Raw genomic sequence first — 27780 nt, 5'->3', positions numbered from 1 at the left:
TTCTTGGTTATGTTTATTTATTACAAGAGTTCTCCACCACCATCTCATTTGGAGGGGGTGGGGTAAGGAGACAGAAAGCTAGGACAGGGAGAAAATAGCTGTGTTTACTAAAATAAATCAAATTTAAAAAAGAAAACTGTTGGTCAGAAGTTGGACCAGAGCTGGTTTTCATAGAAATTGCCCCAAATTTTGGCTCTGTTCTCTTTTTGCAATTACCCTTATTTGAACCATAGAGAGAGTTGCTTTTATTTTCAAGGTTAAGGAAAAAGAAACCTTTTCATTAGAGATATTTGTTGAAATGAAATTACAACAAATCTGTTTATTGCATAAAAATACCATTTTTTTGTTCATATTTCAGTTCGGAACTTCAGAGTTGTTCCATGCATCTTTTTCTCATAATCTGCATCAAACATCTCATTTTGTGCCACAGTGAAGTAGTTCTTCCAGTCACCAGCAATGCCTGAAGATCAAAGAGGAAAAAAAATGGATGAAAATACAAACCCACTCATGAAGGTATTGAAGAGGAGAAGGAGGGGTCAATGATAGTTGCAGGAACCAAATAACATTTTAATAATTGTTAACAATTAATTCTGGCCATCATTATGACTAGAGGAAGAAAGCCATGCCATTTTTCTTTGGGCTGAACTGAGAGGAAATACAGTTCAGAAAAGGCTGAGGTAGCTAGGTGGTACGGTGGATAGAGCACTAGACCTGGAATTAGGATAAAATTTGAATTCAAATCTCTCCTCAGATGCTAGTTCTGTGATCTTGGACAAATTACCTCTTTGCACTTCAGTTTCTTTACCTGTAAAGTGGGGATAATAATAGCACCTGCCTTCCAGGATTGTAAAGTGCTTTGCCAGTCTGAAAGCACTATAAAAAACTTACAGTGGTAATAATTATGCCTCCTGCTTATAAGATGTGTGATCTTGGACTTAAAGCTCATGGGCCTTAGTTTTCACATGTATAGAACAAGAGAATTATACTAGATGACCTTTAATTTTTCTTTCTAACATAATTGTTTACATTTAGACTTTCAAACTTATGGTACTATTTGGAGAGGTAGGTTCCTTAGAGAATAGAAGGTCGTTTTGGAGTCAGGAATAGTTGTGTAACTGAAGACAAGGAATTTAATGTCAAGATGCCCTAGACAACTCTTTTAAACTATAAATGACAAATCAGTGAAGTACTAAACTGTATTGGTGGAGGGACTTTCCATACTGGGAGTTCCCCATATTGATAAAATTTTAGGTCTGAACCAAAAAAATTAAAAATGGAGATATTCACCCTTGCGCATGAAAGGAGAGATATCATGATCCATCATTATAGTTGGTATTGTCTTGTAATTCACCATAAAGTTATCTTTCATTGTTTGAAAGGAGGTGCGTTGGACAATTCTGTCCAAGGTCTCTTCATCCAGTTTCTTCCCTAGGAATTGCATCACCTTCTGAATTTCTCTCTTCGGATCCTATGGATGGAGAAAGACACTTTGAGAAATAAGAAAGAAAGATGAAGGTCCTCAGTAGTATGGTGAACTAAATTTAAACCGGTTAAAGAAAAGATCTGCGATTGTAAATTCGGTAACTCACTCTTCCAAATATGCTTTTATTTGATCAATAATACAAATATTTGTCAGTGCATTTGATTCTAAGTCATATGGATTCCCATAATGAGATTCAACATTCAACAATCCTTATTAAGCTTTCTTGATACCTTTAATTTAATCTTTAAATCTCAGCTGAGCCACAAAGTTACACACTGACACAAAGGAGAAAATTAAAATTAAATTATTAATAACATATTAATTTTAAAATTTAATAAGTGTTTATTGGACTAAAAAAGTCAGAAATAATTTATTCTCATTTGATCTATTATGAATGCTGCTTTTGGAGATGTAAAATATATTGCATTCTCATTTCAATTATTCTGCCTTCCATAAGAATGTGTCCTCATTTTTCTCTACTCTTAATATTTTAGCAAGGGAACCAGATGTGGGAGAAAACTGGATACAATCAGAGTGGTTCAGTGGAGGGAGAACTGGCCTGGAGTCAGGAAGGTCTGGGTTCAAATCTCAACTCTTTGTTGTTGTTGATTCTTTATTCTCTAAGAGAATTAGATTTAAGTGAGGCACAGCTATGCAGTTATCAGCCTCTCTCTCCCCTTCAAAGTCATTGGGATGTAGCAAGACACAGGGCAGGGTGACTGGTGATGACCCTGGAGACAGTTGGAGACTTTGGCCTTTTGCTACTTACATTACCTTTGGTAAATCACTTCATCTCTCTAAGCCTCAGTGTGCCCACCTACAAAAGGAGGATTTTGGACCAGAGGTCTTCCAAGGTTCCTTCCAGCTGTAAATCTATCATTCCATGAACTGAATCAGGTGATGCATTATGGTTCTATCACTTACTGGTTGTTTAAGTCCAGGAAGACAGTATAAAGTTCATTTAGTTTACTAGAGGTTTGAGATAGACATCAACATGCTCAAAGTTACACAAGTAATAAACGTCAGAGTTGGGATGTGAACCCAAATTCTTTGATTTCAGAGAAGTCAGTCTGAGGAATCTGAAGCAAAAAAACCTACTTTGTGGGATTATCATACCCTCATTGGTACTTAATAGATTATAGCTGGATCTTCTAACTCCTACAATTATGCAAACCTAATCTTCAAAAACCAAAATAAGAAGGAAATCACTCCTTCAATAAATGTTTGTATCAAAGGCAAGAGGTTAGTATGGATGGAAGCCTTTGGTCATCAATTTGTCTATTTCACATAAGATAGAATCAGTCTTCCATCTAATCGGTATAAAAAATATTAGCTGAAATATGTCACTGTGCTAATTTCACCTCTTTTATGTCCTCATAGAACAGATAGAGTATGGGGTGATCTTTCTTCTTCTCCCACCAACTTGTGACATGTTCATACCAGGAGCCGTAGGCCACTACATTCAGAAAACAAAACAAAATGGAGAATACAAATGCGTTAAAAACATTTCAGGTTGGACATGTGCTCACACTAGGTTGGGATCTCTTGACATCTAGTGATCTATTAGTAATCTGCTTTAACCCTGGATATGAAAGCACAGAAGGAAGAAGAAAATGAGCTTTCTCTTTTCTCACCCCCCCTTCCCCCCCCCCCCCCCGAAAAAACATCTTCTTGATGATTGTGTGATTGTTGAAATTGAGTATTTAGTTGCAGGGAAATAGCAGTGCATAGAAGTATTAGTTACAGGTTCAGTGGAAGAACACAAAGAAAAAGAAATACCATTGTAAGGTTAATGGGATATAAACTCTTCCCCTCTCATTAATAGGCCTCACATGGAGCCTTGATGCAGAGCCAATTAGGCTCTGAGCTGCAGGGATTTCCACACCTTTCCAATTAAGTGCTGATTTCAGAGCTTCTCTGCACTAAGCCAATCAAGAGTCTTTGATTGACAACAGTATATATTGTATTGTTTGGAGGGAGAGGTGTGAGAGGAAAGGGAAATAGGTGGAGGGAGGAACTTGCTTGCCTAGGGGCGTTTAAAGAATGCTTGAGATGTGGGCACTCCCTGGATTGGTGGTGAGCACCTTGCTAAATTGTGCCTTTTCATATCCTAACAGCAATGTTCCAAATAAATATTTTGGTTTTGTCTTGGAGGAAGATAGTTTTTTGTATTTTGTGAACCAACCCTGAAAATGCCTGTGCGTATTCATAGCAGCTGCTATGGGTATCCCATTGACCTTACACCCATCAAGGAGAGAACAGAGAAGATCGACATTGAAGAGGGCAAAAACTTAGATGGGATCATTGTGATAATACGGTGTATTTACTGATCACTTTTTGATATATACAGTATTTCTGCCAGGAGCATCTTTTGTAACAATTATCCTAGTAACTTTGTCTTAACTGCTTCACCTACCATTGCCAGACATGAATTTCTCGAGGTACTCAGCAAACGTGCCTGGCTCGGGGTGGAACTTGTTCATTCTGTCAAAATTGTAAAAGGAGACTGCCACATCCTTGGCATTCCGAGCCACATAGATTACCTGTAGGCAGGTAGTGGAAGAAAGAGGCATTACCAGGAAGCAGAATCTAGAGTGCTGAGGAGCTCCTTATTTAAATGTATGACTAAAACCACCTGAGCTTTGGGAATGGGCAAGGTAAAGGTCAAAAGTCATTGTTTTAAGTGAGCCAATGTAGAACAAGCAGATAGTAGACACTTAGTCAATATGGTTTCCTTCCCTTGTTCGATTTTCTTTGGAGTGTCCCCACTCCAGCCTGCTTCATCTTTCTCCTCAGCTCTTTTCAGCTGTCAAGTTCCATGATGGCTGGGACTGTATCTTTTTCTGCTTTATTTGTATCCCCAGCACTCAGCACAGGGCCTGATATACAGCAAGAACTTAATAAATGCTAGTTGACTGATGTGAAGTTGAAATGCCTGTTCAGCAGTCCCACAAATCTCCCAGGAATTCTCTCTTCTCAGAGAATACAGGAGGAATTTCATATTTTAAGTATCTGTCAATATGGATTTCTGAATCTTTTGTATTTTAAGCATTTCTTTTGTGGTGGAGGAAATAGATAACAGTCCTATATTTGATATGTTTTATACATTGGGTGTTTTTCTAGAAGGGACATTATTAATTTTTTAGAGATGCTAAAAATGAGCCATCAGAGATTTTGTACTCAGAGTCAAGGGTATGATGAGCCCATGAGTATGAGAAAAGTCTAATCCAGGGGTGAGGAACCTGTGGCCTCGAGGCCACATGTGGCCCTCTAAGTCCTCAAGTTTGGCCCTTTGACTGAATCCAAACTTCACAGGACAAATCCCCTTCATAAAAGGATTTGTTCTGTAAAACTTGGATTCAATCAAAAGGCTGGACCTGAGGACCTAGAAGACCACATGTGAAGTTGGGGCTCCAGGATCCCTGTCCCTGGCTCTAAATCAGTTCCTTTACAGGTCATACTCTCTGAGGTTTGAACTCAGTCTTGCATGACCAGTGGAGCAGTGGTTAGAGCAATGGACCAATGGTCAGCAATACTTCAGTTCAAACTTGACCTCAGGTATTTCCTAATTGTGTGAATCCAGGTGAGTCACTTAATCTCCAAGCCAGGGTTGTAGTTAGGATAAAATGAGATAATATTTGTAAACTGTTTTGTAACCCTTAAGGTATTATATCAAGGCAAATCATTATCATTATGAATCCAGAGCTTGGGAACCTTAGTTAGAAGAGGGGCCCCTTGGTCCCTACATCTACATCATATAAATCATTAAATTGTGATTTCAATAGAATAGTACTGCCAAGTCAAAAGGATAGGTTTCCCAATAATCCCCCAATTACAAAAAATAAAAACCAACCTGAAAATGGAGTATTTAAGTTATGCTGTGGCAACTTTCTGGGACTCTGAAAAATGAGGTTTTCTTTTTTTGGCGGGGGAGGAGGTGCTAAGTATGAAGATGATTCCCTTTGAGATTCAAATAAACCTTTTAATTTATCAAATTATTAAGGTGGATTCTAAGATATTTGTACACTCTAAACCGTACCTTTGAGAAAAAATATCCAATTTGTAGTTAGCTTGTTTCCATCTTTGGTAACTCAGTAAAAGTTCCAGAAAAACAGCTATGCATTGGCATTAGGGGGCATTGTGTTGTGGTGGAAAGATTACAACAGAAGTTGAGTCATTTTAGTCATGTGAGCCTTCATGACCTCATTTGGGGTTTTCTTCACAAAGATACCAGAATGTTTTGTTATTTCCTTCTCCTGCTCTTTTTACAGATGATGAAATTGAGGCAAACAGGGTGAAGTGACTTGCCCAGGGTCACATAACTGGTAAGTGTCCAGACTTCAGACTGGCACTCTGGCACCTCCTAGCAGCCCCATTTGAGCAGAAGACCTAGACCCCAAATCCTGCCCATGCTACTTACTGTGAGACTGAGAAAATCACTTGACCTAGTTATTGCAACACTTTAAGCTCTAAATTTATTATTTTATTGTTTCTAGGGAAAGTCTAACAAGGCTAGTTGATAGCTCCCATGGAGTAAGACTATATCAGAATTAATGATGATATAGACTTCACATATATGTTGATATTTAAACACCAGTGTATATGTACAAACCTATTCCTATTAAAGCAGCTGGCTGGTGGCTCAGTGGAGAGAATGCTGGAAGTTATGAAGACCTGAGTTCATATCTTGCCTCAGACACTTATTAGATTTGAAACCTTGAACAATCATTATCCTCTGTCTTAGTTTATTCATCTGCAAAATAGGGCTAAATATAGAACCTACCTCCCAGTGTTGTTGTGTAAAGATGAGATGAGATAATTTTTGTAAAGTGCTTCATAAGGGCAGAGCCAAGATGGCAGAGCAGAAAGATGGACCTATAGAAGCTCCCCTCATAGCCCATAAAATACCTGTAAAAATGACTCTAAGGGAATTCTAGAGCAGCAGAAGCCACAAAATGACAGAGTAAAAGAGATTTCTAGCCCAAGACTGCCTGGAAGGTTGACAGGAAAGGTCTATCATATCAGGCATGGAGTGGAGGGCAGCTCAGCGTGGGGCACGTGGTGAAGCAGGGACAGGACCTGGAACAGGTTTCAGGGAGCCATCTGCAGCAGCAGTTCCAACACTGCTCAACCCACAAATTCCAAAGATAGCTTCAAAGGTCAGTGAGAAAGCTCTTTCATTTGGGTTAGAAGGGAATGTGATCTGGACCCACCAACAGCCACCACTGAAGTGGCAGTGTCCAGTTTTGGAGCCCTACACCTAAAGATGCTGCGGGAATTGAGCCACTGATCTGAATCTCAGCTCTGAGTAGCTCTCCTGGGTTGCAAAAGAGTGCTAGTGGTGGAGCTGGTGGAGGCTCTGGAGAGAGAACCCTGCAGGCAGATCTTGGGCAGAACAGAGTTCCTATGGTTGCTCCCAGATCAGAGTGCAGGCTAGGAGAGGAAGAAACTCCTCTCCCTTGGCTGTGCCACCTTGGAGGAACTGAGAACTTACAGGCCTCCAGAGTATACTCTTGACAAAGGACTCAAAAATCAAGCAATTGGCTGCAAAAATGCCCCCCAAAGGGAAAAAAATAAGACTACAGAAGGCTACTTTCTTGGTGAACAGGTATTTCCTTCCATCCTTTCAGGTGAGGAAGAGCAATGCATACCATCAGAGGAAGACCTAAAGGTCAAGGCTTCTGCATCCAAAACCTCCAAAATAAATATACAGTAGTCTCATGTCATGGAAGAGCTCAAAAAGGATTTTGAAAATCAAGTAAGAGAGGTGGAGGAAAAATTGGGAAATGAGAGTGATGCAAGAAAATCATGAAAAGCAAATCAACAGCTTGCTAAAGGAGACCCCCCAAAAAATGCTGAAGAAAATAACACCTTTAAAAATAAGCTAACTCAAATGGCAAAAGAGGTCCAAAAAGCCAATGAAGAATGCTTTAAAAAACATAATGAGCCAAATAGAAAAGGAAGTTCAAAAGCTCACTGAAGAAAATAGTTCTTTAAAAATTAGAATGGAACAAAAGGAAGCAATGACTTTATGAGAAACCAAGAAATTACAAAACAAAACCAACAGAATGAAAAAAATGGAAGATTATGTAAAATATCTCTTTGGAAAAACAATTGACCTGGAAAATAGATCCAGGAGAGACAATTTAAAAATCATGGGACTACCTGAAATCCATTATCAAAAAAGAACCTAGACATCATCTTTCATGAAATTATCAAGAAAAACTACCCTGATATTCCAGAACCAGAGGGCAAAATAAATATTGAAAGAATCCACTGATCACTTCCTGAAAGAGATCCAAAAAGAGAAACTCCTGGGAATATTGTAGCCAAATTCCAGAGTTCCCAGATCAAGGAGAAAATATTGCAAGCAGCTAGAAAGAAACAATTCAAGTATTGTGGAAATACAGTCAGGATAACACAAGAACTAGCATCTTCTACATTAAGGAATCAAAGGGCTTGGAACATGATATTCCAGAAGTCAAAGGAACTAGGACTAAAACCAAGAATCACCTACCCATCAAAACTGAGTATAATACTTCAGGGGAGAAAAAATGTTCATTCAATGAAATAGAGAACTTTCAGACATTCTTGATGAAAAGACCTGAGCTGAAAAAGAATTTGACTTTCAAACACAAGAATGAAGAGAAGCATGAAAAGGTAAACAGCAAAGAGAAATCATAAAGGACTTCCTAAAGTTGAACTGTTTACATTCCTACATGGAAAGATAATATTTGTAACTCTTGAAACTTTTCTCAGTATTTGGGTAGTTGGAGGGATTATACACACACACACACACACACACACACACATACACGTGTGTGTGTGTGTGTATTTAGGCAAAGAGCACAAGGTGAGTTGAGCAGGAAGGGATGATATCTAAAAAAATAAAATTAAGGGGTGAAAGAGGAATATATTGGGAGGAGAAAGGGAGAAAAGGAATGGGGCAAATTATCTCTCAAAAGAGGCAAGAAAAAGCTTTTTCAATGAAAGGGAAAAGGGAGGAAGTGAAAGGGAAAAAGTGAAGCTTACTCTCTTTACATTTGGCTTAAGGAGGGAATAACATGCTCAGTCAATTTGGTATGAAAATCTATCTCATGCTACAGGAAAGTAGGGGAGAAGGGGACAAGTGGGGGAGGATGATAGAAGGGTGGGCAAATGGGAGAAGGGAATAATTAGATGTAAACAGTTTTGGGGAGGAACAAGGTCAAAAGAGAGAATAGAATAAATGGGGGGCAGGATAGGATGGAGGGAAAGGTAGTTAGTCTTACACAACATGGCTGTTATGGAAGTCTTTTGCAAAATGACACATATATAGCCTATATTGAATTGCTTGTCTTTTCAGTGAGAATGCGTGGGGAGGGAGGAAGGAAGAGAAGTTGGAACTCAAAATTTTAGGAACAAATGCTGAGAATTATTTCTGCATACAACTGGGAAATAAGAAATACAGGTAAGAGGGTATAGAAATCTATCTTGCCCTACAAGAAAAGAGAGAAGATGAGGATAAGGAAAGGGAGAGGTGTGATAGAAGGGAGGACAGATTGGGGAAAGGGGTAATAAGAATGCATGGCATTTTGGGATGGGACGAGGGGAGAGATGGGGAGAAAATTTGGAACTCAAAATTTTGTGGAAATGAATGTTGAAAACTACAAATGAATAAATAAACATAAAAATATGGGAATAAAGTGCTTCACAAGCTTTAGATCACTGTATGTGTATACATATATATGATATATTTTATGTAAATTTTAATATACGAATTTATCATATAATAATAGACATATTAAAATGTTTTACATATTATATCATATATAGAATATATGTGATAATATACACTATATAATATACAGCACATATAATAATATAATATAAATTATATACATATAGTATACAAATATCTTACAATGCACATACACACATTTTAATTATATATTTATATATTTTAATCTATAGATTACATATAACATATATAAATGCAATTTTTATGTAATGATATGTGAATGTATTTAAATGTATGTGGTATATATGCATGCATATGTATGTGCATACATATGTATAGATATACACACAATATGTGTGTATATATACATACATACATGTAATTCCACAAGGCTGAGAGGTATTTGACTTTTTTGGACTCTGGCTATCCCTTAAGATATTATACACTCCTAATCTCTGGATTTACCCAACAATCATACCCAGCAACATTCAATCACTAATCTCCATGCCATTGCTTAGGTAATCTCTAACTTTTTCAATGAACTCTCTCTTCTCAGTTTTTTCTCCCACAAACTCCCTTAGCTTCCTTCAAAGATTCATGCAACGTGCAACATTTTCTGATCTCTCTAGTTTGTAGTGTTCTCTTGCCCTTTTGAAGTTATTGTGTAACTGATCCTCTGTTATTTATTTAGCTGGTGCATGGTATATCTTCCCAATAGAACATGTAAGGAGTTGGATTACAGGAGTCATGGATCAAATTGAGCCCTTACAATAAACCTGATGGAATTACAGGATGCGGGAGATTGTTTGAAAGCCACTGAAGGGGGTCAGAGAACTCCAAATATGTGTCCAGCTGAGGACTGGGATCCCCATCCCGGTGACCTAAAACAATCTAATCTCTCTCGTTCTCTGGGCTCCTTCTTGGACTCTGCCCTTGGTACTCCTTCCAGAGTGCACTGGGGGGAAGGGATTTCTCCCTTCTTTCCATGAACAGTAATGCAGATCAACAGCATGTAATCTCTTCACATGACAAGGGCAGACGTGCTTCTGTGAAGCCAGGAAGTCAAGTTCGAGGACACTATTCCTGTACCCCAGTGTCTTCTTTAAAGAAGAGGGGCTTTTGTGGGGATTCTAATCCTGCAGGCAGTGTGGTCCTCGAATCCAGCCTTCTGGCCAGAGAAGGAAGCTTTCCTCTGAAATAGCTGCCTTGGTAGATTTGGTGGATTTTGGAGTAAGCATTTCTAAGTTTGAGAATTTAGAAAGCAAACCCTCCAGAGAATGATGATTTCTGGATGCAGCATGCTCCTTGGCAGAAAAGAGGGCTGTCCACAGAGTGGCTGCCCAGTATCTGACTTGTAGAGCACAGCTGAGGACCTCATTAGCCAGGTCCAATGAGAAAGTCCTTAAATGTTCAACACATTCTAAACCATGTTTATTACCTTCTAGGGGGAGTCCAAAGCAGGGGTTGATGTGCTTGTTTTTGTACTGGCCGTAGTGCAAAACTGAAGATGATTTTTATATCTTAAAACACAAACAAACTTTATTTAAGACGTAAAAACCATTTTTAGATCACTGCTGATACAAGAACAAGTGGCTGGATGGGTTTGGCCCATGGGAAATGTGTTTCTACCCCTGGTTCAAATGGCAATTTGGGACTTTAAGTCCTGCAGGGACCAGGTGAAGAGGGACTCCCCAGAATGACAGGGGGTTGCCCAGATAGCAGTTTCCTTCCAGGTAGAATTGATAGACTTTGGGTAAGGGTCATATCTGCTATGAAGGCTTTACTCATTTTTCCTCTAGAGGGCAAGGAAACCATCCTTGAGACTGGATTGGTCTAGGTCACAGGGGTGAGGAACCTTTGACTTTGAGACCACATGTGGCCCTCTACGTCCTCAAGTGTGGTCTTTTGACTGAAAGGATTCCATTAATTTCAGATTAACTTGAAAGGATTCAGTCACAGAGCTGCACTTGAGGACCTAGAGGGCCACATGTGACCTTGAGGCTGCAGTTTTCCTAACCCTGGTCTAGCAGGTGAAGGTTTTCTCATTGCCCTTTGGCCTTGGTGGATAGTCTGCATTCAACCCAAAACGTCCTGCTGACCAGGTTATTTTCTGTTTGGCGATGCTGTTGTTTAGTTGTTTTCAGTAATGTCCAACTCCTCATGACCCTTTATGGAGTTTTCTTGGCAAAGATACTGGAATGGTTCACCATTTCCTTCTTTAGCTCATTTTACAGATGAGGAAACTGAGGCAAACAGAGTTAAGTGACTTGTCACACATCTAGGAAGTATCTGAGGCTGGATTTGAGCTCATGTCTTCCTGACCCCAGGCCCTGTGCTCTATCCACTGCGCTATGTAGCTGCCTGCTGTTTGGAGTTGAATTGGGCCATTTGTAGTTGAATACTTTCTGAGTGTTCTTTTGTTGACTACAGTTAAGTAAGCCTCTTTGGTTACATGAGATGGCCTACGAGTATCACATTTCATTCCAATCCTGAGCCTGAAACCCCAGAGCATCCAGAGTCAGGCTTTGCCTCCAACACAGACTGTTAACAAGCTGCCCCAGCCCCATGTTTCTGTATCTGTTTATGAGCTCCCAGGAGTCCTTTGTATCTTACTTGTTTTCTCTGGTGTGAAAACAAAGGCCTTTCCATACCTAGTTCCCACATTAGAGGTGCAGCACTTGTGTGGGAGATGAAGACCCTATTCCCCACATTTAGGACAGGTTAGACATACCTATACTTAATCTGGAATACTTTCCTGGCTTAAATGCAGACTGAGACAACAAGCAAAAGAAAGAAAATGAAAATATTGATGTTGAGGATGTAAGCCTCCAGGGTTGGACCCAGAAATCTTGGGGATGAGTGGAGCCTGGCTTACACATGTCAGTTTCTTGAAGTCAGTGGCTACTTTTTTTCCTTTACATCTGAGAGGCAGAAAGAGAGAACACCAGCCTCACAGCCATGGGTTCAAGTCCTGCTTTAGATGCATCCTAGCCATAGGTCTGTGGGCAATACATGTAACTTGGAAGTTCTCTAAATAACTCTTTAAGACCCTCAGTTGCAGAGAAAAGGTGGTGAATTGCATTAGTAAAGGAAATGACACTACTAATGATATAAAAGGTGTAGCCCCTCTCCACAGTGCTCTGTACCCTGCCTTGAAAACACTAGACATTTAATAAACATCATATTGATTATGATATATGATTATAAATTATCATATTGATAATTTGTTCAATCAGGGCTGTTGTTCTGAGTTGCAAAATTATTTATGCATAGCCCCAGCTAAAATTCCACCTTCTGCAGGAAGTCTGTCCCATCTTATTTTATTTATCCTACTGATTCACCTTGTCTAGTTCTTGTTGGCATATAGTTATTTACATCTGTGGGCTCCTCTAGAGCAGCGACTGATGCAGTGCCTGGCACATAGTAGAAACTGACATTTAATGAGTCCTTAAAGTATTGACTTTTGTCACCTGTAACCGAACACATTTTTCTCTCTGTTGAGAAATTAAGAGTCATCTATGTGAGGATTTAACTTGAAATTGTTAGAAAATTAAGCTTGAAGTAATCCTTAGGTTACTGACCTCTCTATACCCCTAGGACTGTGAGTAGGGAGGGAAGGTAATGATAATACAAGCTTGTATTGTCTATCAATGTACAATTTCCAATGTACTTTCACATTTTTCTCTGAGGTGGGCAAGTCAGTTTCTATCATCTATGGAGACCCTTAGTCTTCTGTCTCTTGGCTTGGTGTACTTTTTACCTACTTTGCCTCTCAAAGGAGTGGTTACCTTGCAGTTGTTGTCCCAGAAATTCTTAGGAAGAAGGGAGATGGGCAGATGACTCTTTACAAATCGAGGAGATGGCATCTTTTCTAAAATCTCCGTACCTGGGAAAAGTCCATTTGATACATAAAGAAATTAGATTTTCTACTTGAAATTTGTCATGTTATCTTAACTGATGACTTTTCTGCAATTTCTGATTATCTGCTTGGGGAGACTAACCCAATTTCCAGTTGTCTTTGCCTTTTCTTGCCCTCAGAAAGGCTGGGATGGAATCCCCTCCCCATCCATCTTCTTCTTTACTGTGCCAACTCACCAGAGAACCACTGAAAACAGAGGCTGCAGCTGAATGAAAGGCATGATTGTGCCTTAGAGAACCTATACACACTTGCTTGCCTTTAATAGTGCAAGAACTACTGTATCTTCAGATTATGGAAAATGTTTTTGTTATAGCATCTTCCCCGCTACATGACTCCTTTTGGGCAGTATGGAGTAGTGAACAGAGCGCTGTACTTGGAATCAGAAACACCTGTGAGCAAATCGAAAATGTCTCTTGATTTCAGACAACTCTATGCTTGCCCAACATTGTAGAAGACTGGTTTCAAAGACCAATTCATTGAGTTTTGGACTCCGAAAACACCTGTTTTTCAATTGGTTGAGAGCTAGCAAGGGGCACATCTAGGACTTCAATGTAGGTCCACTAGAGCTCAGTACAGTGTTCTCTCAATTGCATTAAACTGTCCCCTTCCCCCTCTCAATTATTCTCCTTCCTTAAAGAGGAAAAAAAAAATGACATATACCTGCAGGAATTATCCCAGGAGCGGCAGCCTCCAACATTGGGACTCGCTCAGTAATTGGAACTTTTCCCTGTTTTTCAACAGATCCATCATTTTTAATTAAGTCCATGATTTCACTCATCCATGTGGTGCCTGAAATAAAATAAAAAAAACGGTACAGTCATCCATTTAACTTGCATTCGAGAGTATAAGTGATGATGAGTACTCAGATGTCAGTGGAGATTGGGCTGGATTCGAAGTCAGGAAGAATTCACTTTGAATCCTGCTTCAGACACTTGTTAGCAATGTAACCCTGAGAAAGGCATTGAAACTTTCTGCCTTAGTTTGCCCAGCTGTCAAATGTGCTTAATAATAGCACTTGCTTCCAAGAGTTGTTGTGAGGATGAAATGAGTTAATATACGTAAAGCACTTGGCAAACCTTAAAGCGCCATGGGAATGTTAGCTATTATTAGAGTCACTTTGATTTTATTGCAGTTATTGTTGATTACAGTAATCCAATAAACTGAAAAACATTTATTAAATGCCAGGCGCTGTGCTAAGCATAGGGGATACAAAGAGAGACCCTCAAGGAGTTCCCAATGTAATGGTGGAGACAGCAAACCAACAAAGATGTAACAAACAAACCCTATACAGGATAAAAAGAAAACCATTAATAGGCAGGCGAAAGGTACGAGGATTAGAGGGATTGAGAAAAACTCCCTGTAGAAGATGATAGGAGCTGACATTTATGCAAGCACTTTAAAATTTGAAAAAACCCTTAATGTACATCCTTTTATTTTATTCTCACAATAGCCTGGGGAAGTAACAATATTTTTGTGATTGTTGAGTTACTTTTCACTTGTGTGTGACTCTGTGACCCCATTTGGGGTTTCCTTGGCAGAGATACTGGAGTAGTTTGCTCTTTCCTTCTCCAGCTCATTTTACAGATGAGGAAACTGAGGCAAATGGAGTTAAGTGACTTGCCCAGGGTCACACAACTAGAAAGTGTCTGAGACAGAGTTCAAACTTATGAAAAGGGCTCTAACTGAGTCCAGGTCCCTCCCTCTATCTACTGAACCACCTACCTGCCCTCAACAAAATACACACACACACACACACACACACACACAGGGCTGTCTAGTAAAGTAGACATGGCAAGTGTTATATGCTTATTTAACATATTAAGAAACTAAGACTCAGATGTCAGGTAGCAGTGTAGCACGTGTAGATTCTAGACTTAACTCTCTTAATTCCCATTTGTACTGTCTAGCATGGTGGCCAGAGCTAGTCTACTTGGAAACCAGACATAGTCCTCAAGGGTTGGGGAGCATTTATCCAATGCTATAGGTCATTAGCTCCCACCAGAGTTCTTTCCCTTCTCCCCCATTATTAGTTAATTTCAATGAGTCAGATTAATTTCCTTTTGGAAATGAGTATTTACTATGGCAATATAGTCAGTACAAAATATCTTCCTATAGAGGTGACATTCTCCCTAAGCATGTACAGAGTCCAAGGGAAAGTGGGCTCAATATTCGAGCCCATGGTATCCTTCCAAGGGGTAACTCATAACTTCTGGAAGTCCTTTGGTTGGAATTCTTAAGATGTTCTCCTTAGATATGAGTAGCTTTTCTGCCCAGTTTCTTGTTGAGTTTTGGATTTCCCTTTCCTTATCATGTCTAGTCAATGTATCTTCATTTCTTGTTACAGTCACTACTGTCAACTGCTGCTGTTCTGAATATGCTTATGGGTGCTGAGGAAAAGTCCAAATCCTCTCATTTTCTGAAGCTCACAAGTTCAGAAAAGTCCTGCTTTGGGGAGAACTCCATACCACCATAGGAGCTTGTTGGAGGCTTCTGTAGTTCAGCTTCTAGATGCTTGAATCCTCTGGGTTCTGAGCTGGTGCTCTATTTTATAGCAGACTCAGAGGGTATGACTGAGTCCCTTGAACAATCTCAACAGTCTTGCTGTGTCTCTGGTTGAAATGCCTTTTGGTTGATGTCCAGCTTTGTTCACATTTCTGCTTGAATTTTTTCAGTGAGGTTTGTTCTGAACTGGTAAATACACCAGGGCTAAGTGGAGAATGGCGGAAGACTCTTTTTCTCTCTAAGTTTGTTGACTCTCACCACTTAGATTAGGATTGGAACATTTAGAGCTAGAAAAAGTCTTACAGATATTTAAGTGCAGTTATTCCTTCCACCTTGTGACTTTTCCCCTTGCGGTTCAAATATGTCTTATGTTGGCATAAGAAATTAAAAGGAAATATTTTGGTAGTTTTGCAGAAGCTGCAGAAAACACATGAAGGCCAGCAGACGACACAGAAAAAAGTTTAGAAACTCAGAAATGCATAAAATATATGTATAGTATAATATCAATATATTTTATCTTTTATTATAATAATTCAGACTTCTTTCTGGTACAAAAGGAGAGCCAAAATATTTTACGCATATTTTCCACATCATGGGGGCTGTACATTTAACCTCCATAATGTGGAAAGGATAACTGTAGAATTTCCTCCCTCTCCCTTCCCCGCCCAAGAGTATTTTGTCTTTGTTTGGAACTTGAAAAATCAACAAAATGAAGCTTTTAACCTACAGAGAAAGACAGCAAAGGAAGCTGTCTATGAAACTGTGACTCTGTTATATATAGCTTATTTTAAAAAATGCTTTTATATCAAATTGAGTACCACAGTACTAACACTGCCTTGTTTGTCTCTGAACCATCATGAACTTCTTTCGACTTTGTCTTATATAGTTCAAAAATATTTCAATGATGTTCTTTTCTGTCTTTTCCTTTTTAGAGGACAACCCATTATTTCTTTCCCACTCTTATCCAGAACTCTTCTACCCTGAACTAAGTCCTCTCTTGCAACAAAAAAGGATAGTCAGACAAAACAAATCCATCTTTTTACTGTATCTGAAAACAGACGTTTCATTCGGAACTTCAAGTGGCAAGTCCATCAACTTCTCTGCCAAGAGGTGGGAAGCAAGGGGATTTATTGTCATTCTTCTGGACTTGGGGCTGATTACGGCATTGATCAGTGTTCTTCGATCTTTCAGAGTTGTTTTCTTTTATGTTATCATAGTCACTGCATAAATTCTCCTAGTTCTGCTCACTTCTTGATGAGTCAGTTTATGCAAATCTTTCTAGATTTCTGAGTCAGTTTCTTTCATTATTTCTTGTGGCATAATAATATTCCATTATGTTTATATATTAAAATTTGCTCATTCATTTCCTATTTGGTAGGTATTTCCTTTGTTTCTAGTTGTTTGCCACAGCAAAAGGTATTACTATAAACATTATCATATTTAAAGAGTCTTTTCCTCTGTCTTTGGTCTCTTTTGAGCATGTGTCTAGTAGTGGTAAGGACAGCTAGGTAGTGTGATGTGGATAGAGCACTGCACCTGGAGAGAGAAAGGCTCATCTTCCTAAGTTCAAATCTGGTCTCAGACACTTACTAGCTACATGATTCTGGGCAAGTCACTTGACCTTGCTTGCCTCAGTTTCCTCATTTGTAAAATGACCTGGAGAAGGAAATGGCAAACTATTTTAGTGTCTCTGCCAAGAAAACCTCACATGGGTCTCAAAGAGTCAGACATGACTGAACAATGACTGAACTGGTAGTGGTATCACTGGATCAAGGGTTACATAGATGAAATAGATTCCTATTTCATTTTTCATCAAATAGATTTTCAGCAATAAAAAATCACACTAAAAATTTGAATTCAAACAAAACAGTTATTAGGGAGGAATTTATATCTCTAAGCACTTTCATCAGCAAAAGATAAAAGTAACAGGGCAATGAATTGAACATGCAACCAGAAAAAGAAACTAATAAAAACCCTCATTGGGCCCCCAAAATAAAAGTTCTGAATATCAAAGAAGAGACAAAGAAAACTGAGAAAAACCCCTGTAATTAAATTTTAAATGAAATTGAAAGCTTTTTGAAAAAAGAGAAAAAAATAATTTGATCAAAAAGGAAACCAAATTACCAAAATAAAAGATGAAAAAAGCAATAACATATGAAGAGGGAATAAATGAAATTATTGTAAACTATTTTTTCCAATTATCTCCCAATGAAACTGACAGCAAATGAAATGGCTGAATATGGAGAAAAATGTAAAAACTCAGGATAACAAAATGAGAGATAGAGAATTTAAGTAATTCAGTCTCAGAGAAAAGAAATTGAACTGACTATAAATGAATTTCCAAAGAAAAGAACCCTGAATGTTAGAGGCAGAAGAGAAAAAAATAAGAAACAGTGACAGAAAGGTTTCAAAGGGAAGGTGGGTGAGATGCGTAGTTGCACATTAAGCATAAAAAGCCTGAGGCTTTAGGCTAAGGGGATGGGATGGAGTGTAGGAACTTGGACAAGAGAAGCAATGAGACTGAGGAGAAAGACTATGTGTTCCTTGTAAACCCAGATCCACTGAAAGATTTACATCCCCCAACTTCCACTTGCATGAGACTTATATTTTATGAGAGCTTTCATATACATCATCTCATTTGATCCTCATGTTAACCTTGTGAGATATGTGTGTATGTGTGTGTGTGCATGTGCATGCATGTACATTATAGGCTAGCTAGGGAGGTGTTCTTAATTTGGGGTCCAAGAACTTGGTTTTATATTTTTTGGAATGTTTTATATATTTTTGAATCAACTGTGATTGTCACTCTGTCTTTCTGCTTATCTCTCTCTCTCTCTCTCTCTCTCTCTCTCTCTCTCTCTCTCTCTGTGTGTCTATCTATCTATATATCGCAGGATGGTGTGAGGATGAGATGTTGTTTAGGACAACTAGGTGGAGCAGTGTATAGAGTGCTAGACCTGGACTCAGGAAGACTCATCTGGCCTTATTTAGCCATGTGGCCCTGGGCAAGTCACTTAACCATATTTGTCTTAGGTCCTCCTCTATGAAATGAACTGGAGAAGGAAATGACAAGCCACTCCCATATCTTTGCCAAGGAAACCCCCGATGGGGGTCATAAAGTATGAGACATGACTGAAAAACAACAAAATTATTATTACTATTTCCTAATTATATCAGAGCATCACAAAATCAAGTGCTATGTGAAGACTGAAGGGAAAAACGTGGTGAGGATAAGGGCATATGTAAATGGGGCAGACATCCATTTTAAAGACATGATACTCACCAGACTTGGGATAAGTGATTACCCAAACATCTTGTGGTTTACATTGGAACTGCTCGACCCTTTCCCAGTTTATTGAAAAGGCATAAACCATGGGGTAGCCATGGACAATCTCCCAATCATGTCGGATGATATCTGGAGAAGTCATTCTGGTGTTAGATGGATGATGTGTCAGTTGTAATCAAACTGGAAAGGAATCAAACCAGAAATTGTGGTTAATAAAACATTGTGAATAAGATCAGAAGATCATATGGGTTCAGGGTACATTGAGAAGGTAAAAATACCACTGACTTGGCAAGTCTTGTCCATGAACAGAAGAGGAAGGGATGAAAAGCTAGATTGAATCAAGTTAGGAGTGGCCATGAATACCAGGCCAAGCAGTGTGAATTTGATCTTGAAGACCAGTGGGCTTCGAAGTGAGAAGCCCTGGCATAACCGCAAAGAAATTGTGATCAAATCATCAGAAGGTGGAAATCTAAGCAGAATTCTCTCCTTCTTCCCTATCCTGAAGCTCACCACCAAGATCTACTCCTCACTCAGGGGTAATTATGCAAGTTTAGGAGAAAACCTTTAAGAGCTCTGAGATAATCAGAGAAGAAATAACGCAGGGATCAGGGGAAACGTGAAACCTCATTACTTGAGCCTACGGAAAACACTAGTGTTAAAGTCAAAGTCCTGCTTAGCTCAGCAAAACATCGTCCTCTGGCTTGAATAACCATGCCGAATTAGTGGATAACACTTATCTCAGTGCTCAGATCTATACCACTTGCCAGCCAGGCTGAGCAATCCAAGCTTCAGATTCAGGAAGGGAGGGGGAAAGTCTTTGGCCACAGAGAACAAAGAGGCTTCTTCAGGGTGAAGATGGCGCCTGGGATCTAGAGAAACGTTCTCAGCCATTAAGAATGTAGAAAGTTGCCATTCTTCTATGAGCACATTAGAACAGTGCCTCCCCTACCACCTTCCCTTCATCGTTTTGCTATGCATTTCTTTTCCAAAGAGGGGATATTTTTGTAATAGAAACAGATGGAATTGGAAAGCTTTTCCCATATTCAAATGGAAACATATGAAGTCAGTACTGAAGGTTTAAGTCCCTGGAGACTCCCTGGACAAGATTTCCATTGCATTTAGCATGCAAATGAGTATTAATTATTCCAATTAGGGATACCATTAATGGAGACTGGGACCAGGCTGAAAAGAGGTGGGGAGGATCAGGTAGGTTAGGTCAGCAAATAGCCTGTTGTGCTTTGGATGTCCCAGAGATATCACATATTTGATAGATCCCAAACAGAATTCATTAACTTTTCCCCCACACCTTCCCTTCTTCCAAAGTTTCTTATTTCTATCAAAGGCACAACCACCCTGTCAGTCTGCTAGGTTTGTAAACTCAGCATTATTCTTGTTTCCTCACTCTCCCACACTCCTCATATTCAACCAGTTGCCAAATCCTAGCTCTTCCATCCCTACTACATCTCTTGCAACTGACTCCTCTTAATTCACAGCTACTTTCTTAGTTTGAACCAAGCCCTGTTATCTGAATTATTGCAATAGCCTCCTAATTAATTAGTCTCCCTGATTCTGATATGTGCCTACTCTAAATTCCCATTTTGGTCACGTACAAACATTCCACATCTCATTTTGCATCCTGAGTCCATCTCCTCTCTATCAGAAGGTGAGTTTGCTTTAATCCTTTGGAGACTGTAGTTTAAGCTGCGAAGAGGAAGAGAAGCCAGACATGCTCATGAGTGAGCCTGTGTCTTATTTCATTCTAGAACAACCATAATATTAATGAAATCTGGGTGGGCACTGCAATTGTTCATTTGTGGATGATTAGGCTTCAATAGGGGGTCTTTCTTTGGATGCTGGAGCTGGAAGGGACCTTAGAAATCATTAAGCATAACCTCATTTAATAGACAAGAAAACTAAGTTCTAGACAATAATGGTTAACATGCACACATATTATATACAGATACATATACATGGGGCAGCTAAGTGGCACCATGGATAGGATACTGGGCCTGGAGTCAATTCATTTTCCTGAGTTCAAATCTGGACTTAGACACTAATTAGTTGCGTGACCTTGGGCAAGTCACTTAACCATCAGTTTGCCTCAGTTTCCTCATCTAGAAAATGAGCTGGAGAAAGAAACGACAAACCACTCCAGTATCTTTGCTAAGAAAATTCCAAAATGAGTTAATGAATAGTCAGATATGACTGAAATGACTGAACAATAACATGCGTATAAAATATATTTGTATATAGGCATATAGACATACGATATAGAAACTATATTTATAATACATTATAATAAATTTTATAATATATTTACATAATATGTAAAACTTTGTCAAGGACTTTATGTATATTATCTCATTTGATTTCTACAATGACCCTAGGAGGTAGGTGCTATTACTGTTTCCATTTTATACTTGAGAAAACTGAGCCTGAGAGAGTCTGAGAGTTGCTCAGTGGGATATAGCTTAGTAAGCACCTGAGTCAGGATTTAAACTTAGACCTTCCTGACTCCAAGTCCAGTGTTCTACCTGCAATGGTGCCTCCTTGCCCTACAGAGGAGGGAAGGACTTGATGAAAGTCTGATCACCACCATTTCAGGGGAGAATTGGTATTAGAATTCAGGTATCATGATTTCTATCCTTATGTACTTTCCCCTGGTTTTCAAGTCATTTATTATTTAATGGAATAAATCATTGATTTCTATATAATGAGTGGCTTTATTTGGAGAACTGTCTTGAGGGTTTCAGATACTAATGGAGGTTCTCTAGTCACCTCTCATATTTGCTTTGAAGATCTTATAGGGCAATTCTTGCTAATATTATCTCACAACTCTATGGCACTTTGGGTTTACAAAGCACTTTCCTCACAATAGCCCTCTGTGGTAGGTGGTACAGGTGTTGTTTGAGACTGGCTGCTATAATTCATTTTCTGTCCACTACCCTTACAGCTAACAAATTTCTAGCATCTATAACTCTCTTTATCTCGCTTCATCACCAGTTCCAAAGAACAAACTTTTCCCCAACCTCTACCTTTCTGTGATCTCATCCCCAATTTTTATCAACTCTACTTTCTATGTGCTCCATCTTTGTCCACTCTTTCCATGCTGCCCTGTGGTATTCCTTTGTCATAGTGGACAAATTTCATTCATTCCGGAACTCTTTCTGTCCTACTCCTTCTACTGATTTGCTCTCACTGAAAAATGACTTCTTCTAGAAATCACTGCATCTTACTGAATTCCATTAAAAACCTCTAATAGTCCTCTATTTGACCATAATCTTTTACTATCCTAATTCACCTTATGTCTCATTCCTCCTAAAGTTATTTTTGTCCATTGTCTTGACATCAATTTTCTTTCTCTCCTTCATTTAACATTCTTTGACTATTATCCTGTTATGACTTCACTTTTCTCTCTTCCTACTCTCAATCTCAGAGATAGTCAATTCAACTCTACCCATAATTGTACTCTTGGATCTCTCAGCACCTTTGTTTAAGGACTGCCAATTTCTTGTCAAGCCCTAGCCCTGCATTATTTTCTCCAATAACTTTCTCTACTTTCCTCATTGAATGCTAAATGGAGTTAGAGAAAGTCACTGGATTATACTACAGATTTGTGGTACCTAACAACAAATAGACTCTCAGGGCAATAAGGCAGTCCTTTTATTCCTCTCTAATTGATTCCTTATCTCACTCGCACAGGAGCTTTTCCAAATCTCCTCTCCTCTCTCCTCAAGCCTTCCATAGCCTTTCTTCATCTCATTCTCTTTGTTGAGTTTCTTTTTCCCTTCTCTTTATTTCCCTTCTCCCTTTCCCATCATCCTCCATTCTGTTCTCCTTTACCCCAGTTCCTGACAATGGAGTGGCACTTCTCTTTGCCAAGGCCAAGCTCTCTTCACACACTCTCCCATTTCTCCGTTCAATTGCCCATTCAATCATCTCCTTCTTGAATCTTTAACCTTTCCCTATTTACAGGTTCCTTCCCTACTACCTTCAGTAATCCCCAAGTCCCTCCCATCTTTTTCACATATGACCAAAGTGTTTGCTTTGCAACATTGTACTTATTCAATTCATTGAGAGTTCAAAGTTAAGGGTGGGGTTGTCGTTGGGAAGTAACAGTAATATAGAAAAGATGTGTGTGTTCGTCCTTTGTTGCCAAAGAAGACCATGCCATCAGAGAAATGATGACATGACTTGCACTTGACTTTGTTTTGAGTGAGGGAGGGCTGTGCAGGTCTCACTTCTCCAGCCTCACTTGTCCGCCAGAGCCATCTGAATTTAGTGACCAAATATTCATCAGCATGACTGGAGATGACCCAGGATGAAGTGACTTGCCCAAGGTCACACAGGCAATGAGTGTCAACTGTCTGAGGTGAGATTTGAACTCAGGTCCTCCTGACTCCTGCACTGGTGCTCTATCCACTGCACCACCTAGCTGCCTCTTATAGAAAAGATATAGAAAAGGAAAAGAATATCAAGAAAGCATCTGAAAAAGAAAAAAGAAAGGAAAAATATTGTGTTGCCGATATGATACTTGAAGCAACTCTAGCTTGGCAGGACTTGCAAGAGTTTACACACCTCTGAGAGAGCCCTTTGAGAACCCACAACTCTACACCACATTGAAGGGTCAGAATAGGATTTTGTGGAAGAAAGACTGATTTATTGGATAGCATTCAAATTCAGATTCTCTGAAAACATTTTTGCCCAACTAATGTTTTGTCTCATTCAATTATTGACCTTGATCAGAATGTTTTCCCATTGAAATCTTCTTCCCCTGAATAAATGAGTGCCAGATATTGTAACCCTATCCTACAACCTACTATGTGCCAAAGATGTTCTAAACCTAGCCCAAACAAGTTTATTTTCTGAAATGCACACTCATACAATGAGTGTCTTATCCTCACAGGCAACAAAACAGCAATGGAATGAACACTGGATTTGGAGTCAGAGACTTTGACTTGAATCCTCTCTTTATGATCTGTTGATATTGAGCTATTTCACAATTGACAAGCATTCCCTAATTCTTTATCCCCACTAAAGAGCTGTTACAAATATTTTTGTACATGTAGGTTCTTTTTCTTTTCCTTTGATCTTATTGGAATACATGTCTAGTAGTGGTATTTCTGGGTCAAAGGGTATGCCCAATTTTGTAATCCTTTGGATATAGTTTTAAATTGTTCTGTTGAATGGTTGGACTAGTTCACTACTCCACCAACAGTTCATTAAAATACCTATTTTCCCTCATCTCCTCCAGCACTTGTAATTGCTGATCTTTCCCAGGTCTCAGTTTGTCTGAGGCAATGCCCATTCAGCAAGTCACTTGGTTTTGTTTGCCTCAGTTTCCTCATCTGGTATGTCAGAAGTAGGATCCTAGTTCAGGTTTTTCCAATTCCAATGTTGGTCTTGTCTCTCAACTCTGCTACCCTTCCTTTCCCAGATTAGAAAGAAAAAAGGAAAGCCCCGTGGGCATCAGTCCATGGGCCATTCTAAGAATCGGAGATCAACATAACCTCTGCTCTGCTTTTGAGAAGTTAGTAGAGACACTTAAGAACCACAATGGATTCTAAGGACAAGCTGTAGCTGGGAAACAGGTGAATGAAATCAGGGGCTCCTGATCAAATTCCTCCAAGGTGGGACCCCCAAAGAGCTCAGGAACTCATGTTGAAACTCCTACAGTTAAGTCCCTTTTAATGTGGATCAGTTAACAATGTGTTCTGATCATAATAGAGAAATTCTTTCCTGTTTCCAAGATTCAAGGGGCAAAGTTGTTCTGAAGGAAAGGTTATATTATGAATTCCATTCCCAGCATTTCAAAACACTGTTCTTGGAGTGCTTCCATTTGGCTGGAGGCTGAGGCTCTTGTGTAACATTTTTTTTTTTTTTACATTAAAGTTTTCCTAAGAGCCTAAAATTGGAGAAGAGATAAAAAAATTGGAGGAACATCTAACATTTGGGAGTAGAGTGAAGGGTTTCTTCATTTAATTTGCAACACAATTTCAATCTTTAAATCTTAGAAAAACCCGGGCTCAGGCTAAGAGTCCTCTGCTTAGCTTGTTTTTTTAAAAGATGTGTAACAAAGGTGAAAGAGGGATGTTTTAATAAGGACAAATACTCTGGTGTGGCATAGATCTATAAGATTAGCACCAGGAACTTTAGAGCCCAAGGACTGAGCTGAGTACTGTGAGAAAAAATGTTAGGGGAAAACAGGCATGTTGGTGGGTGTGTTGGTAGGGTGTTGTTGGTGGTTTTAGTTAGTTTCAAAGCAGGAAGAAGGAAAGGGAATGTTGTAGGGGTAGTGAAAAGAGTCCTTCAGCACACAGGCATGATATTTTAAGACTGGTAGAGCTATACATTTGTCTAAATCATTTGATGAATTACTTGGGATTATGCAAGAAAAGTTACAAATCATTCATATCCTCTGACTCAGAGATTCCATTACTTGGATTCTACCCCAAGGAGATTAATAGCAGCAAGAAAGAATCCATGTATTCAATGATGTCCATAGCAACATTATTTGCAGTATCCAAAAACTGAAAATAAAATGTCTGCCCAAGGATTAGTAAGTGGCTGATCATACTGCAAAGAAGGATGAATGTAAAGAATGCAGAGAAGCATGAGATGAATGTGAAGAGATACAGAGTACAGAAGGCAGAACCAATAGAATAATGCCCATTATACCTGTATCATGTATCTTAAGGTTCTTTTTCACATTATGGGATTTGGGTTGAAACTTGAATATCATATATTTATGTATTTTAGTATAATATGTAATAGATAATAAAATAATATATAATATAATGTTAATATATAATACAGGGTGGTAAAACAGAAAAATTCTGGGACCCCAGAGACCCAAATTCTAGTCCTATCTGCCACCAATCAAAGTGCTTCCCTCCCATGTATGACAAATCATTTTCTTCCTGAATTTTGTTTCCTTCATTTGTACAATAAATTGGATAATCCTCAAAGTTCCTTCTAGCTATAAAAGTTTAGATACCTTGTGTCAAGGTTATTTGGTAAATCTAATCCAATTAACTAGCTCAGATTATAGCTACAAAAAGTTTTAGAAATCACCCCAATCTTTTCATGTGTGAAGGACCCCTTTTTAACATTAAACCCTTCCACATAATAGATGTGCTATGGCTATCCATTAAATGAGGAAGTACATGACTAGATGTGTACTTACCGCAAAAATTCTAGGGCCTAAAGATTGGAAATTGTTGATGCAGTCCAATCCCCTCACGTTTACATAAAACCATGCAAATAGTAGAGGAGTCCAGATTTCAATCCAGCTTCTCCAGTGCCAGGTGCTGTGTTCTCCAGGATCCTATATCTGAAAGCAATGTTTGAAGAACTGAAGCATAGGATGCAGAAAGTCCTGGGTGAATATAAAAGGACTTACCCTCTAGATCAAATATTCAATCTTTTCCCAACAGACATGTCTTCCTTCTCTTTTCCTCTGGTTGCAGCCTGTCTCACTTCAACCTCTGGCACCAATTTACACCCATCTCAAAGAGATAAGAGAGTGTTCCCAGGCACGAATTTATCATCACCTTGGAAACCTTTGAGTAATTTTGGGAAAAGCCCATAGAAATGATTGAAGGGTAGACTTTACCTATAGATGCACTTTTACAAGCAGAACAGGAAATATCAGAACAGGAAGAAAACAAATATCCCCTTCTCCCCTCAAACACTTACCAGAAAGAGAAAACAGAAGTGTGACCGTTGTGTAAGGAGTGAAAGTCTAAATCTGAGCAAGCGTTTCCTGGATACACAATAGCAATGGCCAATTGGCTGAGAACTCATTTACAATAGTGAGTTCAGAACTCTGGGCATGGAGCCAAGGAAGGAAAAAAAAATGCAGTTCTAATGAGCAAGACTGGTCAGGATATTTCTTTACAAGGTCTTTTTTCTGCTTGTTGGAGTAAAAAATAATCCAGTAAGGAGTGCAGCAAGGCAGGGCCATCCTATCTGAATTTCATGGTACTTCTATAGTACTATCTGAAGAGACTGGAGGGCACTGGACTCATCTCCATCTTCCTAACTGGCTGTTGTGGTTTGTCTTTTATTTTCAAAGAGGACCTTGACATCAGGAAGGTGATGCCATGACTTGCAAGTGAATTGGATTTAAGTGAGGGAGGACTATACAAGGTCACCAGCCTCTCTTTCTCCTCCAGAGGCTTCCACATCCAGTGGTGAGATATAAATCAGGATGCCTGGAGATGGTTCCTTTCCTCACTGGACTGCTGTATTAAAGCCAGTCCTTTGTGTAAAGATGATGGCATTACAAGACCCCTGTCCAAATACTCATTGCTTGAAGAGTATCACATATGTGTCCTCCTCATCCACCTTTAGGCAATTAATTTGTAAGATTAGCTCATTGTTGCAATTATATCTCTAAGGCACAAAGCTGTACCTACTGTTTGAACCATTTACACTGCTATTAGGTCTGTATTTTAAAGAAAAAATCTATATGTACAAAAATATTAATTTTTTGAATATTTTCATTTTTCATTTTGTTTTTCTTAATTACACATAAGTGCTTTTTAAACATTCATTTAAAAAATTTGAGTTCCAAGGGGGCGGAGTAGATGACGGAGTAGAAAGACACACATCTTCTAGCTCTTTCCCCACAGCCCATAAAATACTTGTAAAAAAAGACTCTCAGCAAATTCTAGAACAGTAGAAGCCACAGAATGATAGGTGGAGGAGATTTCTAGCCCAGGGTGACCTGCAAGGCTGATGGGAAAAGTCTGTCACACTGATGCAGAGCAGAGCCCAGTCAAGCCTTGGTTGTGTGGCACCAGGAGGAGCAGGGCCAAAGCGACCTCAGAAGTGAAATCCTTGGCAGCAGCAGCAGAAGTTCCCAA

The 27780-nt window shown here is 39.1% G+C and overlaps 1 protein-coding gene across 4 annotated transcripts; it reads right to left on the bottom strand.

The window, feature by feature from the left end:
• Positions 1–274: 274 nt before the first annotated feature.
• On the bottom strand, positions 275–26952 carry LOC140514333 (sulfotransferase 1B1-like). 4 transcript variants are annotated; one of them, XM_072624539.1, is made up of 10 exons: positions 26609–26651; positions 26313–26472; positions 26097–26243; positions 18908–19090; positions 13783–13911; positions 12992–13089; positions 3900–4026; positions 2845–2939; positions 1288–1468; positions 275–460 (listed from the first exon to the last, which is right to left on the bottom strand). In XM_072624539.1, the coding sequence occupies exons 4-10, from the start codon at positions 19050–19052 to the stop codon at positions 348–350; spliced, it is 888 nt and encodes a 295-aa protein (XP_072480640.1). In that variant the 5' UTR covers positions 19053–19090; positions 26097–26243; positions 26313–26472; positions 26609–26651; the 3' UTR covers positions 275–347. The 4 variants fall into 4 exon arrangements, with proteins under 4 accessions (XP_072480640.1, XP_072480639.1, XP_072480641.1 ...); XM_072624538.1 differs by lacking the exon at positions 26313–26472 and having other exon boundaries at positions 26609–26951; XM_072624540.1 differs by lacking the exon at positions 26097–26243 and having other exon boundaries at positions 26609–26705.
• Positions 26953–27780: the final 828 nt, after the last annotated feature.

The sequence above is a fragment of the Notamacropus eugenii genome, chromosome 7, assembly GCF_028372415.1.
Source record: "Notamacropus eugenii isolate mMacEug1 chromosome 7, mMacEug1.pri_v2, whole genome shotgun sequence".
NCBI lineage: Eukaryota > Metazoa > Chordata > Mammalia > Diprotodontia > Macropodidae > Notamacropus > Notamacropus eugenii.
The sequence above is the reverse complement of the archived record's forward strand: the minus strand, read 5'-3'. Positions and strand labels throughout refer to the sequence as shown.

Excerpts from the sequence above, each read along its gene's own strand:
- LOC140514333 (XM_072624541.1), bottom strand. The coding sequence starts at position 19,052 with ATGACTTCTCCAGATATCATCCGACATGATTGGGAGATTGTCCATGGC. Across the intron at positions 4,027-12,991 it reads TCTGGGACAACAACTGCAAG|GTAATCTATGTGGCTCGGAA; the intron begins GTAACCACTCCT and ends ACCTGCCTACAG. Across the intron at positions 461-1,287 it reads CTCTCCTTTCATGCGCAAGG|GCATTGCTGGTGACTGGAAG; the intron begins GTGAATATCTCC and ends TTTGATCTTCAG.